The sequence below is a fragment of the Crinia signifera genome, chromosome 4 (genome assembly GCF_055691185.1).
Source record: "Crinia signifera chromosome 4, ASM5569118v1, whole genome shotgun sequence".
Lineage (NCBI taxonomy): Eukaryota > Metazoa > Chordata > Amphibia > Anura > Myobatrachidae > Crinia > Crinia signifera.
The window spans coordinates 85,459,978-85,481,965 of NC_139220.1; the positions used below are offsets into that span (position 1 = coordinate 85,459,978).

The 21,988-nt window shown below is 43.9% G+C and overlaps 1 protein-coding gene across 4 annotated transcripts in view; it reads right to left on the bottom strand.

Moving 5' to 3' along the window:
• The window catches only part of ARHGAP26 (Rho GTPase activating protein 26), a 502,534-nt gene that overhangs the window by 256,722 nt on the left and 223,824 nt on the right, over nt 1-21,988 (bottom strand). For all 4 annotated transcript variants that reach the window (XM_083181921.1, XM_083181920.1, XM_083181919.1 and 1 more), the window contains exon 15: nt 4,306-4,393. In XM_083181921.1, the coding sequence (XP_083038047.1) occupies nt 4,306-4,393 (88 nt within the window). The remainder of the gene's footprint in view (nt 1-4,305; nt 4,394-21,988) is intronic.

Consider the following 21,988-nt stretch of genomic DNA (forward strand, 5'->3'; position numbering starts at 1 on the left):
CCAGACGCCTGAGACACACCGTGCTTCACAATTACAATATAATTTACCTTTTTAACAGAATGGAACGGTTCACAAAATACATTTTCAAACTAAACTTGTGAAGAATGGTAATAAGTGAAATAGTCCAGTTACAGAAATTAAACCTTAATAACCAATTCTCATCCGTATATCCTCTAACAGCTGCCAGGTAAAAACCGGTACATTGGGTGCGGCTATAGTGGGGCATGGCCAGGGGTAAAGGGGAAGTCAGCACTGACTCATCTATGCTACTGGGTGCTTGTCACTGAGCAGGGCTGCAGGAGTCCGTGTCCGCAGAGCTCTGCTTTAGAAATTCCGAGATATAAAGTAGAGAGAACCCACCAATCCACTTTTGACATTTTTTATGCCAGTTAGAGCAGATTGGTTGGCACTTTATCTCTCCCCATAGTAGCTCTTTCAAGCTGTGAGAAACCTCGCCCTGTATCTGAAAAAAAACCTTAGTCATACACTCTAATGTATGCGATTCAAGGACAGGTACAGGTGCACAGATGAATATGCAGACACATTATTAAATTAAATTATTTCAGCTTTACCTCTATGGGTGAGATGTACCAAGCCTTGAAAAGTGATACAATAGAGAGTGATAAACCCCCAACCAATCAGAGCCTACCTGCAATTTTTCAAACACAGCCTGTGACATAGCAGTAAGGAGCTGATTGATAAACCACCAGCCAATCATCTCCTAACTGCTATGTCACAGGCTGTGTTTGAAAAATTGCAGGTAGGATCTGATTGGTTGGTGGTTTATCACTCTCCATTTAATAAATTTTCAAGCTTAGTACATCTAGCCATGTATGTGTTAAATTGCCGTAAACTGGAAAGCATGTAGGAATCTGCATCCTAACCACTTCAACAGGTTTCACTAATCTTAACCTCAAAATACTGCAACATTTTGTAACTTTTGCCAAAACCAAAAGCAACTAGAACCCAATTACTTGAAGTAGCCAATTCAGTAATTACAGTTCATATGCAGGGTTCCATACAATGAGGCAGCGTTGGTATAGGGAAAGAAAAATCTCCGCTTCTTCCCCATGTATGATGGGGATAGTTTTTAATAAGAGAGAGCATGCCGTTAATGCTATCGATGTCGGCAGGATGGCAATGGCCCATCTCCACAACAGGGACAGCACTGTCCTTAGCTGTGGCAAACACCGGCTCAGAGCTGTGCTGTAGGTCTTGCATGGGTAAAGAGAACTCTCACATGCCCAGTACAGCCAGCCAGGTTCTAATTACATAGCCATGCTTCTGAATGGGCCCAGTTGGGCCAGAGTCCGCCAAACTTCCTCACAAGTATATCTGTACTTAAGGCTGGCACCATCGTCCTAATGATCTCTTTGGGAAGATGGCGTCTTCATATTTTCCAATGCACTAAAGATCCTCCGGCGGGGTTTTGCCGTGGGGGTTACACCAGTTCTTGTTGATGTAACCTCATAGAATCCCATCGGTTTACAGATCCCTCCCAGCATGCCCCGCATGCACAGAGTGACTTCCCCATAAGAAACAAGGAAGTCCAGGCAGTGGTGGGGATCGCAAAGGGCAGCTCTTATTGGGAGAGCTGCCCTTTGTGTTGCTCACCACATATGTCAGTACCAAGATGGAACACTCAGGGCGAGATGTACCGAGCAGCAGTGGATACATCCCGCCACCCATCAAACCCATGCTCATTGCATATGTGAGTACATACTGTATGTGATGAGCATGGGTTTGATGGATGGTGGGATGTTCCACTGCTGCTTGGTACATCCCACCCTGAGCTTTACATTTGGTCTCCTCCAATGTCTTCACCCCCCCCCCCCACACACACTTTTGCCAATAGTAGGTGTCCCCCAAGATTCTGTTCTTAGATCTCTCCTGTTCACGCTCTATATTAGCTATTTTAGCTTTGATTAACCCCTTCAGTGGTATGACCGGAAACCTTCCAAGCTGAGCTGCACTGCTGGAGCTGGCTAGCACGGAAGATTTCCAGGTCACACCAATTTCTGATCTCCTGGGGACCAAAACGCTGATCGTGTCGGCATGGGAATAAGCATACTGCATTACACGCTTTAGCCCACCCACAGACTACTATTGGTCGTGGGGCAGGCTTAAGCATATAATGCATTATGCTGATTCACAGTAGCAAGGAAACATCCGAGAATCAGATCTAATGCTGGGGATCCCTGCTGTCAATCCCCCTGCACAATTTTACAGACTCCCCCCAGGGTTGGTCTTTTTGTTTTCAAATATAACCATCCACTGAAGGGGATAACCTCTCTATGCCGACAATACTCCTATACCTTTCCTACCCCCTACTCTCTTCACTTGTACTTCCAAACGTTTCTCTACCTCTTCTTGAATGTCCCAGCACTTTTCTAAGCTTCCTGAGCTGGTCATCTTCAAACTCTGCTGCATAATATAATTTTCCACAAGGTCCTGCTACTGAGACTCTCAAACACCTTATTGGTCATCTCACTAATGGACTACTGTAATCTCCTATTTGACCTTCCTGACAATTGACTTTGTAAATCCGTTATCCTCAATGTTGCCACCTGGTTCATCTTCCTCTTCAAACATACTACATACACCTCCTCACCACTACAAGTTCTGTCCTGGCTTACCCTTCACAATCCAATTCAATGTTCTCATACTCGCTTCCAGTATAAGGCATTTGCCCATTCCTCCCCCATTTACTTCTCTGACCGTGCAGTTAAATGCACAATATATGGTTGCTTACAGACTAGATGAATACGGCACGGTCATCGTGTAACAGCTGCTGTTATAGGATGACCGCCATGTGGTTGCATGGATTTTCCTTAATGGACAAAACCATTCTCTGTGAAAATACTCTATGGTCACTGTTGTCTTGTTTCATTCATTTGGTTATGTCGCCAGGCGCTGCAGAAACCCTTGTGGCACCAAAAAAAAGGAATTATACATTATAAAATTATAATGGGTAACAGCACTGTTTTCTAAATAATACAGTAGCTGTTTATCTGCAGAAACAACATGTTGGTAAAAGTTGCTGGAAGGGGGGCTACATTTAGACAGCCGAAACAAGTAGAAATTTAAAGAACCAATCAAGATTATAGCATGTAATTAAGATTGTAAATTTATGTGGACTCAATTGCATAACGGTCTGATCACTAACTAAATGAAGCTGAGTAATACTAGCACTGAACAGAAGAATTTAATTCATGACCTCCAAAGAAAGATAAAAAAATAAAATAAAAAAAATAATCAAACATTCTTCTATAGTATGCGTATAATGTGCACCCATATATATGCACGCAATAGGAGTCACCATTGAGCAAAATTCTCCTATAAACTAGTTTAGGCCAGAATAGGACTGGCATTACCTAATACTGTACTAGCAAGAGGTTGCAGCTTATGATTGGTTCCAACAGTTATACCTACTGCCATTTGAAATGGTGAAATACATTTGTTTGTCAACTCTGGGCAAATAGATACAGGAACACTAAAGTAACAGTATGCCCAACCGATCACCCACAAGCCAGGGTCGCATGCGACATATCACATGCGGTCCTTTAACTTGTGATGGATCGCAGGAAACTCCTGTTCCCGGCCCACCGCCAGGAGGGAAGTCCGAGGTCGGACCTGCATGCTGGTCTGACCTCTGAATCAGACCTGAGGGGACATCACACTAACCCGATTTGGGCCAATTTCTCGGCCCAAATCAAGTTGGTTTATGGGCCCGTCACACAAAGGCACATTTAGATGGATGAGAGGCAGCCACCCACAGTAAGAGACTGTCCTTTTACACAGAGTTTAACCCCATTCTGGACAACCATCACTAAAAGCTGATCCATCTGCAGACACTCCTTTGTATTTTTATTTGTATGTATTGATTTGCTGTGTGATAACCTTTGTATGTACAACGTGTCATTCGTGCATATTAGGACCTAGGTTTTAACTTACAAGCTAAGAACCCATCTGTACGCATTCCACATATAGGGTGTGGAGCACAGTACTTTGTGTATAAAGTTGCTCAAGGTGGACAACCTTGAGTGGTGGCCAGGGAAAAATAATTGGATGGTAAGCCTGTAACAAAGGATTTTGAACATTTTCACTAGGCTCCAAATTTTTCGCTAGTCGTACACGTCTATTTGCACAGTGTGCACATTAATTGGCATGGTAGGATTTCACTAGTGGGGCAGCGTCCGAATTCCCCCCAATAGCCTTTCACCTATCCAACATGACATGCAGCACACATATATGGTTATTAATACCTCTACATACTTGGTATAGCATGTACTTAAAATACTGTACCTCAAATAAGTCTTCAAAGCGCTTGTAATTGTCTTGATCTCCCAATCTGTAGAGACCTCTGTTTCTAATTCAGTGGTGATTTTGGGATCTGAAACACAGAAATAAATAAATCAATCATTAAGCAATAAAAGAAAACTAATCTAAATGCCAAGACCTATGTTGTTCAAAAACAAAAAAGGTAGCTGGCTTTAAGTTTCATGATTAATGTAAAAAGCACAAAAAAAAAAAAAAAAAGCATGAAACAAAAAATAAATAGTAACACAGAACATATTATCCTATTAATTGCAAAGAGTGTGAGGTGCTGTTGCCGCTGCGTTTAAACAATGGCATCTAATTTTGCACCCTTTGCATGCTGGTTTCAGACCGAAGGCAATGAAGATTGTTTGCTCTCTTATGAGTGCGCATTCCGGCTGCTGTATAGTGCGGCTGCTGCAGCAATGATTCACGATAAGGAAAAGTTAAAACAAATATACGAAACTGTAGCAGTTTCTAATGGGGCATTTTCTAGGCGTCTTTGCTTAGTTTGGCAAAGTTGCTTACAAAATGCCTCACCTTTGGAGTGTGTGTGTTTTATAGCGACAGCAATGAACGTCCCCACACCTTGCTGTTGCTGCCTGAGATTGACGGAGAAAACTGGAGTGGTCAGCCCACACACGCAGCGCTGACAGCCCATAAGATCAGCATGGCTGCATTTTTTTCTAATAACAAAAAGGAAAAAAAAAATAATACACTTTAACCACAGTTTAAAATAAAAAATCTGTGTTTATCTTAATGTTGTCCTTTCATGATTGAGCTGAAAGCATTAACGAGAACAGGCCAGGAACTCTGTGCAGAAGGTTGGAGTCCTATCCAAATGGTATAGGTATACAGGGCCGTTTCTAGACAATTTAGCTCCCAGGGAGAAGAAATAAAAATGTGCCGCGCCCCCCCCCCCCCCCTTATATGTGTCTTAATATAACAGCGTGGTCTAGCAAGAAAACAATTACCTTACATCACCCTTTTGCATCCTGCATGACCAGACATTGGTTACCGTAGGAATTGTCATTGTCCTCCCGCACTTAAGTTGGCCGGCTGAAGGCCACACAGTGACTTAGTATGCCTCACAGACCAAGGCCAAACAATGACAGGCTACTTAAATCATTATACCCCAAACTTTCGATCCCCACTGTGTATTTGTGTATATGTGTATGTACTGTGTGTGTGTGTATATATATATATATATATATATATATATACATACATACAGAGGAAGAAATATGCGGCACTCAGGAGTCTTCATGAAAACAAGGTAAGTTTATTCTAACATGTTTCGGGAGTTTACGCACAAAAATTATTGACCATATCCCCCCTTTAAGGCGAGGTGGCAACAGGGGAAAGTTACTACTCCGCTGTGAAAGCAAATGGATAATGAAATTAGACACCCTGGCCCCACGGGGACTTAATGAGAAACTAGGGATGCACTGTTTCTTATAAAATATTATTAAGTAAAAATTGACTTCTTCTGATGTATGGGATCTATAATGGATATTTAATATGAGTAGGTTGCCACTAGCAACCTGACTTTATTATACAATTAAATATTTTTTCTCAACCCTTATTAACAGTTATTTATTATGTATATCTGTTTATGGATTTACCTCTGTTGTGCAGCAAAATGTATTTTTTGTATATATTGTTCTAAATACTCGTTATATAATTTGGTTATGGTATTATATATATATTTTTTGTTATTCTTTTGTTTATTATTTTCCTTGCACGGTTACTGTGGGTTGAATTAGTTAAACTGATTGGTCTGGCCCCTGTTCTCCCTGTGGACTTGACGATTAAGTCTTGACTCACAGGTGAGCACAGGTGTTCACACTGATTGGTGAATGCTGCTCATTGGTGGAGGAACTGATCGTGATGAATAAAGTTTGGTTTGTTTGCACTTGTAACTTATCCCTGACGACGGGATAATGTGTAATGGGCATTACGGTGTGGAGAATATTGTGTAATTGCCATCACAGTGTGGGGTCTAATGGGCATCACGGTGTGCGACATAATGTGTAATTGTCATCACGGTGTGCGGTATAATATGTAATTGTCATCACGGTGTGCGGCGTAATATGTAATTGTCATCACGGATAAATAGGCCAAAAGCAGGCAAAAATTTTAATGTGCAAAAAGAAGCCAAGGAAAGACGGAAAAACTCCAAAAGGCATCAAATTACAGATTAGACATTCTAATAATATAGCATGTCAAAAAAAAAATTTATTTCCATCATTTACACTTTCAAAATAACCGAAAACAAAAAATGGTGTCTGCAAAAGTTTACCATTCCTACTGTGAAACACGGAGGTGGATCGCTGATGTTTTGGGGATGTGTGAGCTACAAAGGCAATGGACACTTGGTCAAAATTGATTGCAAGATGAATGCAGCATGTTCTCAGAAAATACTGGAGGAAATTTTGCACTCATTAGCATGGGACGTACTTGGACGTTCAAACATGACAATGATCCAAAACACAAGGCCAAGCCGACCTGTCATTGGCTACAGCAGAATAAAGTGAAGGTTCTGAAGTCGCCATCTCAGTCTCCTGGGGAGATCTCAAACGTGCAGTTCATGCAAGAAAGCCCAAGAATTTACAGGCACTGGAGGCTTTTTGCCAAGAAGAATGGGCAGCTTTACCATCTGAGAAAATAAAGAGCCTCATCCACAACTACCACAAAAGACTTCAAGCTATCATTGATGTTAAAGGGGCAGGTATTAAGAACTGGGGTATGTAAACTTTTGATCAGGGTCATTTGGGTAGTTTCTATTGTCATTAGGATTTAAAAAAGAGTAAACACCGTTGTTTGACAATAAATGGCTTCACCCAACGACTAATAATGAGTGAAAGAAAAGTTTGCGAGTTATCATTCATATTCTCTGACAAATGGCCAGAAAATCACAAATTCTGGTACAGTATGTAAACTTATGAGCACAACTCTATATATAAGGTTCTGCCAAAAGCCCCCACCCCCTTACAGGACTGTCCTGCTGTAAACAATTGTTCCTCCCAGATAGTAAACATGGCCGCTCAATAACCATGCCATTAGTGTAAGCTCTACTCATATTAATCTATCTGGTGAATAATTATTCCTTTGTCTGTCCCAGTGAGATAGTAGCTCAAAGTGAAACTCCACCATTTATACAATATGGTGATAATTGCATGTAATAAAAACAAGATTTGTCTGATAGATGCAAAGTTCTGTATGTCTGGATATTCCATCAACCATTGTTTGTATCCACTGGCATATGAAAAGTATAGGACAAAATTCAGAATTGCATGGGGATATGTACAGTAGAAGACTTATACAGAAAATCTGGTGTGTGTGTGTACATGAAGTACCACCTTAGAATGCTGGGCATTGTTGTAAAGCAACAAAGATTGCACAGATGGAAACAGCAACAGGGATGACGTGTTGTTTCCGTATAGGCTCAAATATACAGAGGGGTAGATGTATGATACCAGGCACATATTGAGCTGCTATGACTCTTCCCAATTCCTCTTAATTGAGGCAATGCAGGAACAGGATATGAGCAAATGTATTAACCTCTGGGATGCTGGAGTGTGGGGTAAAGACTCAATCTGGTGATCCCTTGCAGGCTACCCAGAGCGCATCACCCTTGTGCTCATGTGCTGTGTTGTACACCCAACTGGCTCACTGGGCATGTGCAAGTTCTCCTGTGCACAGAACTGTCCCTGTAGTGGTGCACGGTTGGACTGGCCCCCAGGGTACAGGGAGAAACTCTTGGTGGTTGCCACCGCTTGAGGTTCCACTTCCTTCACTAGGGATCATATCCCAGATGGTGCACTTAAATTATAAATTAGACATACAGTAGGTTACCTTATACTGCACTCTGGTATATTTTCATTAGTGCATTGCTGTTATTAATCTAGTACAGTTGTTCCAAAACGGTGTGCCTTGGGACGCTTGCAGGGGTTCCTTAAGTTGGAGGTCCAGAATAAATTCAAATAATTTTAATAGATACAACCAATAATGGGGCTGTCAATCATAACATATGTGGACAAACAGAAGTGAATAATGTCAACCACATAACAAAACCTAATGGTGACATATAAACTCAGTTTAATTAATAGCATTTTTTAAATTAATTTTTAAATAAGAGACTCTTGGCCATGGGTTGCCGTGATAAAAATCCTGATACCCCTTTCTTGTATAACAATGTTCTGGCCTCTGTCCCTACAAACCGAGAACCACACGAAATAGCATGGGAAAAGGACTTCCCAAACTCCATAGCTGAAGAAGACTGGCCTATTATCCGTTCTAGGACCGCTAAGGCCTCCATTAGTGTCGCTATCAAGGAAACATGCTATAAGGTTTATACCCGCTGGTACCTGGTCCCAACTCGGCTGCACGCTATGTTTCCCTCAACATCTGATCTATGCTGGAGAAATTGTGGCCAAGTAGGCACGTTTTCTCACATCTGGTGGGAATGCCCAATAATTAAGACCTTCTGGATGATAGTATGGTCACTGATATCTCGCTTACTCAACACGCCCCTCACACCTTCAGCCACAGTTGCATTACTGAATGCCCCGTCCCCAAATGTCAGTAAACCCCAGGACAAGCTTATTGTCCACATTTGTAATGCCGCAAAAACCCTGATTGCCAGACACTGGAAGAGAGCGGAGATGCCGTCTAAGACAGCTCTCCTTTCCCGAATCAATTTTGTAGCCTCAATGGAATACATCACGAGTTTACAAAATGACTCCATACCTACCTTTCACAAGATATGGTCCCCCTGGTTCTCCTTCAACTCCTCCCCCACCCCTGGACTCTGCTAAACTGTACCTAATTGTATTTCAATGTATTTTATTGTATGTTAAAAATTATCCATTTGCATTCCTTATTTCAGAAGATTCTATATTAACCTTATTTGATGCTACCATTAGAAATAATGGAACTATCTGCTAAAATGTATAATTGATTTTGTTCTTTTTATTTTTTCTCTGTAAAAGAAAAAACTCAAATAAAAATTCATTGTTTTAAAAAAAAAATCCTGATACCCCAGGGTGCCGCGATTCAAAAAGGTTTGGGAACCACTGATCTAGTACATTATCATGCATACATTAGCAGGATTTAATCTATACTGTATATTGATCATGGGGCTCCTCTCTAATCGTTAGCCAAGTGTCTGTAGTAGCTGGCCACACACTTACCGGGTGGTTCCTTCAAGCCACAGATCAACACTGCTTTTGTGTATGGGCAATTACACCTGCAGATGTCAAGAGAGAGCTGCAACTGTCAGAACAGTCAGCGCTACTGACCCTTTATTACATTGTTTGGCATATCAGTATGCGGTCTTGTAGATAGCCGCAATGATAAATGACAGGGGTGCATAGTGTACCTCTCATTTGCTGGTAATCAAAGCTCCAATTATAACCTGTAGAACCCTATGGGCTACTTCCTCAGATGGATCCAATCAGATCTCTCCAATCACGTCTCCCCCCACACAGAGTGCGACTCCCTGGGCTGAAACCTGGAAGCCGCAGATTGCAAGAGGTAGATCTTTTTGTAGGAGCTTCCCTACGAGATAATAATTACATATATGTTTGTACTTCTACAATTAGTGTGCAGGAGATGTTTGGCAGAATGTACAACCCATGGTTAGTACATCCATTCAAGAGTGAGAAGAATGGGAGGTGCTTCTGTAGTACTACCGAGTCTCTGAGAGCCAAGGCAAGTTATGGAGAAGCATGGTTTAGGATTTTGAGCAAATTTTAGATTATAAAATGTCCAATCAGAACAGAGAGGTAATTATGCTTTCATGTCCGATGTACAGGTGTGATGAGATGCGCTCTCCAGCGCACAATCCATCGCACAGCACAAAGTATGTGCTGCCCATACTTTTTTGTTTTACTAAATTGCATCTAGTTCAAATGCATGGTTCATTAGCATGCATTTTAAACTACATACAATGCCATCCAGTATTAAACGCATGGTGCACATTGCACGTGTATGGGCACCTTTGCTTTAGATCAGAACATACTTGGTAGTATCTGGCAGATATGTATTACAGCATACTTTGTTAGAATCAGGAGTACTGGATGCAGTTTTTCAAATCTGAATGTTATTTTTAACACAGCATTGCACTTTGCCATTCCTAAGAGAGAACCTCCAAGAAGTTATTGGACACCATCAAGAATTTAACACTTCGTTCTTGGATTGAAGACATTAACATTTTGAAGAAATTGTTGTAGTTATTATTGCCAATTTGTCCAATAAACAAGATACAGTTATACAAATTCACTGTTTATGTGAATTGTGTGGTAAAAACCATGGCAACCTTTAACCAGGTCTGCAAATCAATGCATCAATGTATTAAAAAAATAAATTAGCAAAAGCATCTTTGGGAACCGAATCCTACTAGATCCACAAATTGTCAAACAATTGTCAAACAGCACCCCCCTCCCCCCCTCCAGGTGCGTCATTATACATATAGCCTATTATACCATGCAGTGTGAAAGGCCTGGTGCAAGTGATCTTTTTGTGTGCTACAAATATGTCTTAATCACATTGCAATGCAACTAGAACTCACCAGTGATTTATTTAATACGCAAAATGTGTATTATTGTGAGCGACTGAGTCTGCATATGGAGTAGAACGGGAGACATGTTGGAAAAAAACGGTGGCTTCTACATTGCAGCACTTTGTATACAGACTCAATTGCACACAGATATACAAGTGTCATATCAAATGAATAAATCACAGTCTCCCTGTGTGTGCTAGTTGCATCACTGCAACCAAGATGTATTTTCAACATGACCATAGTCTGCCGCTATCAGAGACTCACAAGCAAAGAGGGGCGGTTTGGCACATACACAGCAATGATGCATAAGGACACATCTTTATTTATTACTCAAGAAAACTTAATTTGTTTTTGGACACTAGGGCACCTATCCAGGAAGCTTTTACTATTTTTCTTTCTTTTTATACACACTTCGCTTAATGCTGCTAACATTTTGGCCTAATTAAATAAGGATATTTATATTGCTTTATAATGACAAAAGTCTTCTTACACCAAATAGAAAAAATACTATACAGATGTGTTCACATACATGGTCACGCTTTGTGATTTTTCTAAAAATTTGCTTCTCTAATCTATTACTTTATACAAATTCTACGGCACAAAAAAAATAAAAAATTAGAACCCATCTACTGCACTTGCTACATTCTGAACAGCTACAGTATGCCATGTTGTGCCAAATTGAAAAAAAATTGCCACGATGTGGACACATCTGTATTATCACTCCATCCAATCATGAAAACCGTACCCCCTTTAGGAATTGCTTAGTTTATAGATTTCCTCTGTTTAGTGATGTCAACATGGAAAAAAAGACCTGACCTATTGTTTAAACCCCATCCGGTGTTTACAATGACATTTTACGAGTGTCGGATCCTGATGTCACCAGACAGGGCATGTTCTTAACCCAGTATACGGTCAATAGGTTGACATGTATTGGGAAGTTAGACATGAGCCGAGGTCGACACATGGGAGGGTCAACATGGGCTTAAGTCGACAGAAGCAATAGGTTTAAAAGTCAAACTGGGGTTCCTCACTTTTTTTTTGATCCATATGCCGACTGGCGTTATTTCATGCCTACCATCCACTAGGGCATAGTGGGAGAATAAGTGTGTGGAGTGTAGAGAGGCACCGTGCCCGAGAGGACATAGTGCACTTTTTTGTGTGTCCATGTCGACTGTGTCGACATTCGGGATAAAAAAAGTGAAAAACCCCATGCCGACCACGAATGTCGACCTAGCCCATATCTACCTACTGCTGGGGTCGACCTAAGCCCATCACAACCTTCTCATGTGTTGACCTTGGCTCATGTCAACCTTCAGTGGTCGACCCAATGCATGTCAACCTTACTGCTGTCGACCCTATGACCCATACCAATGCCTTTATGAAAACAGTGCTCTATATACAGCTACTAACAGGGGTCAGTTGAATACTGGTGAGCAATACCTCCTGGTCTGCCATAGAAGTGCCAATGATTTGCTAAGTATATCATATTTCTCATGCATTCTATGCTGTGAGTGACTTCTTTTTTTTTAAATTGTGTAATTTTTATTGCGTATAAAAAAATGTACATAAAGCACAAGCATACACTTTTAACAATGATACATTGACATCTGTTCAGGTCCATAATAATAAACACCTCGTTTTCCATAAACAGTGTTCGCGCTTTTCTTGCATAGTTATTTCAACACAATACAATACAATTGTACGCTTAGTGCTCTTCATATGAGAACAAGTATTACTTATTTTTCAACTTTTACATCTAGATAACTAAACTGCTTTAAGAGCTTACTACCTCCCTTTAGGAGGAAAGAAGAAGTAGGGGGGGGGAGAGAAAGAAAGATTAAGGGATAATCAAAGGTAAATAACATGTATTCGGTAATTGTGTACCACCATGATTAAAAGATGTGCACTAACGAGGAGATATGGGTAGGTTAAGTCACCATTTTACGTAATGCCTTAGTAGCTTTCTTTATCAGTTACTTCAACCGTTGTTGAGGTTGTGTTGGATGTCGATGGCTGTGGCGAATCTAGAGGAGGTCCATCTACTCCACTTGTTCATATATGGGGTGAGCGAACCTCTGGATCTATAAGTGTATCTCTCATGTCCAGACACCTCATTCACCAGGGCTCTCCAGTTATAGATATTTGGGTACGTAACATCAAACCACTTCCTGGCAATAAGGACCTTAGCCAGAGTTGTTAGGCAAAGGACATATTTATATATCGCGGGCGAGAGATTTTCTTCAAAATCAAGGGCAAACATACAATATTTGGGATCGATGGGAGGGATAGAGGGCTCAGTGATAACTATATCCGCCCAAACCGCTTCCCAGAATGCATGAATCTGTGGGCAGGACCAAAGCATGTGCCAGAAATCAGCAGCAGGTGAGGCACATCTAGGGCACACGTCATCTGGTCTAAGCCCCGCCCTAAACATGGACGCGGGGGAGCGGTAGGCTCTATGTAGAACATAAAATGAGATTTGTTGATATCTCATACATGGGGTAGTATACTTGACTGAGCTGAGGATCTGCAGCCATTGTTCATCTTCTAAGGTCCCTATATTAGGTTCCCAATTAGCTTTCAGGGAATCTAGACTGCCAGAATCTATTTGACCAATAAGGTAGCTGTATATAGTAGACACCTGGCCCTTTGTAGACAAGTTGTTGAGAAGGATTTTAATTGGGGATGTGGAGGTGGGGGGGGGGGAGGTTATTAAACTGAGCGCGAGCGGCATGTCGCAATTGTAGGTATCGGAAGAAGAGCCTGTTTGACAGCTGGAATTCTTCAGACAACTGTTGAAATGTTTTAATAGATCCTTCCAGAAATAGCTGGGAAACGGATTTTAGGCCCACCCCCATCCAAAAGCCATCAGATGAGAGCCGTCTTAACTCAGGGTAAGTTCTGTTATACCATAGAGGGGTCTCCACCTCAACACCACCCCAGCCACACATCTTATGTGCCTGGCGCCATACCATTATCGCCTGTCGAAAGAGAGGAGAGTTAGTAGGAGTGAAGGGGAAGGAGAGAAGAAATTGAATTGGAGAGAGACGGGGCCCCACACACTCGGCATAGGCGCTCTCAAAGGTGGACCCACATCGTCCCAGAATCCAGTCCGAGATATGCGCTAGTTGGGCTGCTATGTAGTAGGCTTGGATATTTGGGAGACCCAGGCCCCCATCCACTCTCGATTTAGTTAGTGTTCTGAATGCAATTCTTGGTGGCTTATTCCCCCAAATAAAGGATGAGATTAAGCTATTTATACTCATAAAGGTGTGCTTGGGTATATAGACTGGGGAATGTTGTAGCAAATATAAATATTTGGGGAGTATTGTCATTTTGAGAAGATTGACTCGGCCCGTCACTATGAGGGGGAGCTTCTTCCATTGGTGAATACGCCTCTTTAGCTCAGTAGTAACCGGGTCGATATTAAGCGATCTGAATTCAGTCACCTTGGGGGTGATCCAAACTCCCAGATATTTGAATTTTAGGACCCATTGGAGAGGTGAGGAGGAAATCAGTTCATTTGGGATTATACCTGAAATGGGGAGGATGCTAGACTTCCCCCAGTTTACCAGGAGGCCCGAGAACGCCCCAAATGTCTCCACAATTTCCAGCATAGTCTGGAGGGAGGTCTCAGCATCATTAAGAAAAAGGAGAGTATCGTCTGCATATAAAGCGACCACATCAGTTTGTCCTCCCAGGGGGATACCTCTAATCAGTGGGGATGTACGTAGCAGGATAGCCAAGGGTTCTATAGCTAGAGCAAAGAGGGTGGGGGACAGAGGGCATCCCTGCCTGGTCCCCCTATGAAGCGTAAATGCAGATGTCACGAACCCATTGACCAACATACGGGCTCTCGGGGAGGAATAGAGGAGGCGAACCCAGTTAATAAAAACAGGACCAAATGCAAAACAACGCAGCACCTCCCACAGGTAACCCCACTCAACGGAGTCGAAGGCTTTGGCAGCATCAAGTGACACCACCACCGCCCCCGACCCACAACTCGTACCGCCCTGTAGATGACAGAATAGCCGCCTAAGGTTTCGGGTTGTAGACCGCCCTGGCATAAAGCCCGATTGGTCTTCGTGTATCACCGTGGTGATCACCGCGTTTAGCCTAATTGCTAAGATTTTTGCTAGTATCTTCACGTCTGTCTGGAGGAGTGAGATAGGGCGGTAGGAATCTGGGAGGGTAGGGTCTTTTCCAGGTTTTGGGATCACCACTATTGTTGCCTCTGACATGGATGGGGGAAGACCGCCATCCCGTATGAGATCGTTATATAGCTGAAGGAGATAGGGGACAAAGTATTCCTTATGTTTTTTGTACACCTCTATCGGAATGCCATCACCACCAGGGGATTTCTTGTTTGGGAAAGAGGCAATAGCTGCCTCAACCTCCGAGGCTGTGATATCGGCCTCTAAGAGCTCAACAGAATTCTGGGTGAGGGTAGGGATTGGGATCCGTGAGAGGTATTGAGTCAGTTGAGTCGGAGTGTATGTCACCCGAGACGAGTACAAGGAAGAGTAGAATGACAAAAAGGTCTGAGCGATTTCAGGGGTAGTGAAGTATTCCATGCCCCTAGGGTCGCAGATTTTTTGAACGGAGTTCATTGCCCTGTCGTCTCGGGCGAGATACGCCAAGTAGGTGCCACTTACATCTGACTGCGAGTATCTAGCATGTGAGGAGAATAGAAGCCCGCGTTTGGATTTGTCTAGTAAATAGTCAGTCCAAGCCTTGCGTGCCTCGTCCCACCTCTCTCTATCCCCAGGTAACCCCGACTCCAAGTACATGGCCTCTCTCTGGGAGCATGTTTTCTCTAGTTTCAACTCCTCCGTTCTACTAGCTTTTTTGATGGCTGCTATATTTTTTATAAGAGATCCTCGCATAAAGGCCTTAAACGTATCGTGTCGCAGGCCAGAGTTTGTACAGGAGGCGTTGTTCTCCTGGAAGTCCCTCCACTCCTCAACCACCCTCCCATCATCCGCCATAAGGGTGAGCCAGAAGGGGTTCAGTCTCCAAGTGGCAGCTCCCCTGGGTGGCATGAGATCAAGGGTGATCACTATAGGGGAGTGGTCTGATATCCCCCTCTGTAGGTATTCAACTGCCACCGTTTTGTGCGTTAGGTCTGGAGAGACTAGTGCCAGGTCTATTCTGGAGAATGCCTGATGCCCCGTAGAATATCACGAGAACTGTATTTGTTTTGGGTGCCTATATCTCCAAGCATCAACCAGATTAAGTTCATTAAGGAGTTTTGCAAATGGGGTAGGGGAAGGAGCAGAGGGGCGTGTAGGGCGCTCTGAGCCTGACAGTTTATCCAAGTGTTTATCTAAAATATTATTAAAGTCCCCTATGCAAACAATTGGAGCTGTTGGGAAAGAGGCCAGAAACATTACCGCCTTCCTGAGTACCTCATTACTGTAGGGGGGGGGGGGGGGATATATATAGCTAGAATGTTCATAAGGGTATGATTGATGTGTGCCCTCAAGAAAATGTATCTACCGTATTGGTCTATTTGGTGGTGAGTGAGATGAAAATTAATGGTTTTCTTAACCAAAATAGATACGCCCCTAGCGTTGGGCGAGAAGTTAGAGTGGAACATGTGGCCCACCCAAGGTTTTTTAAGGGACATGGATTTAGTTCCTACCAAATGAGTCTCCGATAGGCACACTATGTCTGCCCCGTGTCTTTTAATCTCTGAGAGGACCAGGGAACGTTTGATGCGGTCATTAAGCCCTCGGACGTTCCAGCCAAGTATGCGGAGCCCCGCTATAGGTCGAGACTGAGACATTTGTAGTGTAGATTAGATGGAGTACGAGGATGAAGAAGAGCACAGATGTTAGCGAGAAGAGAAGATGAGTTTTTGAGGGGCGAAGAGATATAGGAGGAGGAATGGACACATAATCTAGACCCCTTTACATTAAAGTAAGATGATGTTAACATTTCCCTTGTGGGGGTTATCAACACCCGTCGTCTATACCTGCACACATGGACATTTTTGTAAGCACACCTAGGTAGTATTATATTAATTACCATTTTACACTTTAAAGTGAATAATAAGAAAAAGAAAGAAGAAAAGGAAAAGAGTACAGAGAGGAAAAAAAAAACCAACATCCCAACCCACCCGGTATACCTATTGAACATTAGATATACTTTGGATCCCTAATAACCTAAACAGATAACCTAACTAACAGATAATTACTGGTAGAAGAAAAATAAAAAAAACCTCAGGGGTATAGAGACCAGCGGTCACCTATATGTTAACTATTTCCTAGCATTAAGCTCCATTTGGGAACACATTTCCTGTATAAGGATTGGATTTTGAAAGAAGAGAAATGAGATAACCTGGGTTACTTTCATAAAGCACAGTTAAACATTTGTAGACTAGAAAAGGGCTCTAGTGAGAGAAAAGTCCACACCTTAGAGGAAAGAAAAAAAAAACTGAACATTTATGCTCACATATGGAAGGTCAGGCAGATTATTATGGCCTACGATCAAGCCAGTGTTCAGCCTCCTGTGGAGTATTAAAGAAGTGAGAGTCTCCGTCCAGTACGACCCGCAGACGTGCCGGGAAGAGCATAGAGTATTGGATTTGGCGGTCTCTGAGTTTTCTCTTGACCTGAAGAAACTGAGCTCTTGTTTTCTGGATGTCTGCAGCGAAATCTGGATATGCTGCCACGACTTGGTTGTCAAACTTTAGGGGACCCTGCACACGGGCAAGGCGGAGAACGGCATCCCTGTCTCTGTAGTGTAGGAAGCGGGCGATGAATGTACGTGGGGGTGCACCCGAGGGTGGGGCTCTGGCGGGGAGACGGTGGGCCCTTTCAACCGCGATGTGTTGACTGAAGTCACCGTCCGGAAACAGGTCCCGTAGCCACCTCTCAAGGAACTTCTCAGGGGCTGAGCCCTCCGCTCTCTCGGGGAGGCCCACGAAGCGGACATTGTTGCGACGCAGCCGCCCCTCCATATCCGAGAGTTTGGCCTTGACGGCTGACATCTGTGAGGTCAAATCAGCGACCGCAGTCTTAATGGGATTAGTTGTATCTTCCAAGTCGGATATACGGTGCTCCACCTCTCCCACCCTTTCTCTCATTTTTTGCATATCATGACGAATGAGGGAAATGTCTGACTGCACCTGGCCGATCTTATCCGTGACTCTCTGTTCAGACGCAAATATGGCCAGTAAAATCTGTTGCGTGGATTGAGCAGGGCTTTCAGGAGGCAGTGGTTCATCTTCTGCCTGTGGAGGTGGAGGAGGGTTAGGGGCCTGGGGGGGCTGTGCTGAGGATGAGGCTTGGGAAGGACGGGCATATTTTTCTAGTTTAGCCGCAGCTGCTGCAGCACTAGATTTCCCCATTACTGCTGGGATGTCAGCAAGGTAGGATGTGATTTCTTGAAAGGCCAGCAGAGGGAGCAAGCTGTATAATCAATTTCAAGCACACCGTGCCTCCAAAATGGCTCCTCTTAATGAATAATAAGCTCAAAAGTCAGACAGAGTCTCAGGTGGACAGGGTTTATGTCCAGGAGGGTGTAAAGGGCTTCCAGTGAGGGGGAAGTGTCCAGGGCAGAGTTTAGGAGAGGTGCTAGTGTCAGAGGTTAGGGTAGGGCACCGAGCAAGCCCCAGCCAGAAGAAGGGATCTGGTGTGAAGGGGAAGGGGAGGATGCTGTCTCCCTATCTTACCCCGCTTTCTCCTGCAGCGCTGCACTCCCGCCCGGTGTCTCAGGCACGCTTGCTTGCCCGCTCCTCTGCTGATCCTCCCGGGGGGGCCGCCGCCTCCCGCTGGGTGGTAGGGTGGAAGGCAGCTAGCTCCCACGTCCAGCCGGCCGCTCCAGGCAGTGTCAGCCGAGCGGGGGGACGGAGCTGCGGGTGCGCGTCACACTCACGCGCCGGGATCCACGCAGATAGAGCAGGCGGGGAGAGGGAGTCTGACTCACCCTGCCGCTGGTGTTTGTAGACGGCAGAAGGGGGAGAGGGTCCCGTCACAGGCGCTAGCACTCAGCGTTTCAGGCCGCAAGATGGCGGGTCCTGCCTCGAGGAGGATGCCCTGGGCTGCGTTGGAAACGGAGCAGACGATTTCTGAGGGCTTCAGGCTGGTGAAGGTGATGTCAGCAGGTAGCGGTGTGGCTTTATGTTTGCTTCAGGGGTAACCCAGGTGAATATGGGGTGCAGGAAATAGGATTTTTGGCAGGATTTTCAGGGAGCTCACTGAGTCAGCGTCTACTCACATGCCTGGCCAAGCCACGCCCCCATGCTGTGAGTGACTTCTAGTAGCTTTACAAATTTGCCCTCATACAATGCATCTTGGTGCATTGTGATGTGGTTATGATGCACCAGAAGACTGTGCAGATTCATTTGATATGCAACACTTGAATATCTGTGTGTGACTCAGTCCAAATCTGCATACGAAGTGCTACACTGCCACGACTGAGGTATTTTTCCAAGCCAAGTTCCGTTATGATACGTATACAGTCTCAGTCTTGTACAGATATTCTAGTGTTGCATATCAATCAGCACAGCCCCTGGTATGACCTAGTCACAATGCATTGCAAATAAACTGGGTACACGCAGACGAACGACATAAGGCTTAAACACTGAATGATATCATTCAGGGGCGTCACCCGGCACCAGCTGCCGTCGTTTACAAAACAGGCAAATTTAAAATGCAAGTTCAGACGTGTAAATTGTCCCCAGTATAGAAGGAGGAGGCCATTTAATAAGTGGAATTGCAGCAGAATGATCAGAGATATTTGCGGCAGCCCAAGTATCCAATCACAAGAACAGAACACGCAGCTTTCTATGGGGACTACAACTAATTTACTAGCTCTTAGAAGATTCTGGATCCGAAGCTTGGCCCTTAGAGAACAGAGATGGGGCAGAGATGGGGAACCTTTGGCCCTCTAGCTGTTGCCGAACTACACATCACAGCATGCACTGCTACAGTTTTGCTATTTTGCTGGAGGGCAAAAGGTTCCCCATCCCGGTTATAGAGAATGAGCGCTGGCGTTATGCATTGTAGCCTATAGGATCCACCACCAGTAACCTATGCTAGCACATGTACACAAGGACAGCTGCAGAGCCATCATCAATAACATCTTACAAGAAAATGTTCAACTGTAGATATAGATTTTTAAAAGATTTTTGAGAACGTTTCCAGTTGTGCGGCTTCTGTGATAACCTCCGCTACACAAAATCGAAAATCGAATGGTTTTTAGGGCACTTTCGACTGGCATTCGATTTGATGTGTGCTCCTATTTTCTCTATATCGAAAAGAAAAATAAGGCCCCCATACACTAGCCGATTTTGGTCCGATTTCGGCCAGATCAGTCGGATCTGGCCGAAATCGGACCAAAATCGTCTAGTTTTGATGTCCCCTCAGATCCGATGCGCGGTCCCGTGCGCATCGGATCTGCGTCGGGTGGTCGGACCTGCTGCACGTCCGACCACCCGACTTGGGACCTAGTGGGGCGGCGCGGCGGTGGAGGGAGCAGGGGGGGCTGGGGACGCTGCGGGGGACACAGGCGGCATAGAGCCGGGCAGGGCGAGCCGGCCGGGAGCGGTCAGTAATGAATAAAAAAAAAAAGCCCATACAATGAATGGGCGGCCTGTGATTGGCTGAGCGCTCTCTCAGCCAGTCAGCAATTGGCTGAGAGAGCGCTCAGCAGCCAATCACAGGCTGTCCATTCATTGTATGGGCTTTTTTTTTTTTTTTATTCATTACTGACAGCTCCCGGCCGGCTCCCCCTGCCCGGCTCTATGCCGCCTGTGTCCCCCGCAGCGTCCCCAGCCCCCCTGCTCCCACCAGCAGCCCTGCTCGGTAGCCCCCCCCCTGCTCCCCGGGTTTTTTACATGTGATAAATCGAGACGATTTATCACATGTAAAAAATGGCACATCAAGTGCCAATCTAATCAAGCTCCCCCGGGGAGCAGCAGGGGAAGCTCAGGGGGAAGTCGGGGGCGACTTGTCCTAAGGACAAGTCGCCCAAGTGTATGGGGGCCTATAGACTGTGCAGCCAAGGAAATATTGAATAAAATCGAGTAAATCAAATGTGTACACTGTGAAATTTATATCGAATCGAATGTAAAAAGTACAGATCTAATGGAAAGATCTAATGCAGTGTTTTCCCACCAGTGTGCCATGGCACACTAGTGTGACTTGAGCTGTTCTCAAGTGTGCCCCCACATCTAGAGATGCCCAAACCCATTTACAGCCACCACCAGTTCAAATGTTATTTACTGATCTCTTCCTTTCATGTAAAGGGCCAATGTACTTTATTTTTGTTACCTGTGGGAACCAGTGTGATTGTTTTTAATGTGGGGTCCAATAGGTTTGTTTTTTTCCAGTGGTGGCCAATGTGTTTTGCCCTGTGGGATCTTAGGGTGTGCCTTGGCAATTTTAAAGTCTTATTTAGTGTGCCACAAGGTAAAAAGGTTGAAAATCACTGATCTATGGGAAAAGATCTAATGCCAGATCTAATAGAAAATCGAAACTAACATTGAATCTAAAGCAAATCAAAGTGTGTGTGTGCACAGCTTAACCCCCCCCCCCCCCCATTCTAACCCTCTCCAAATAAGACAAATAAGAAGAATATCAACGAAATAATGCTTACTATACACAGACCATTGCCGTTACCAATTGACTTTATTCACCAAGGACTATTTGAATGTTAACCTGTGCCACACTGACTCTTGGAAGTCATTGTGCAGAAATGAAGGCTTATGTTGCGTAAACCATTCATGTTATGGTGTTGATGGTACTCTGTACACTGAAATAAGCTCATTGGATACCCACAGTGCAGTGAAGACTTAAACTATTTTACTTCATTCCTGTTTCTTTTTAACAGCAAATTATACTTTGTTATTTAAATGAATAATGTGGTAAGTGAATGCTAGTATAATAATTGCCTCCTCATAGGCCATGTATTTATTTACTTACAGCTGTTTATATGGTGCACACATATTCCATGGCGTTTTACAGAGAACAATTGAAGATTCACATACTGTAAGTACTATCCCCTGTGGAGATTACAATTTATATTACCTACCACATGTACACATACATTTAAAATATTAAGTGAGGGATGTATAAAGTATGACATATACCAGTGGTT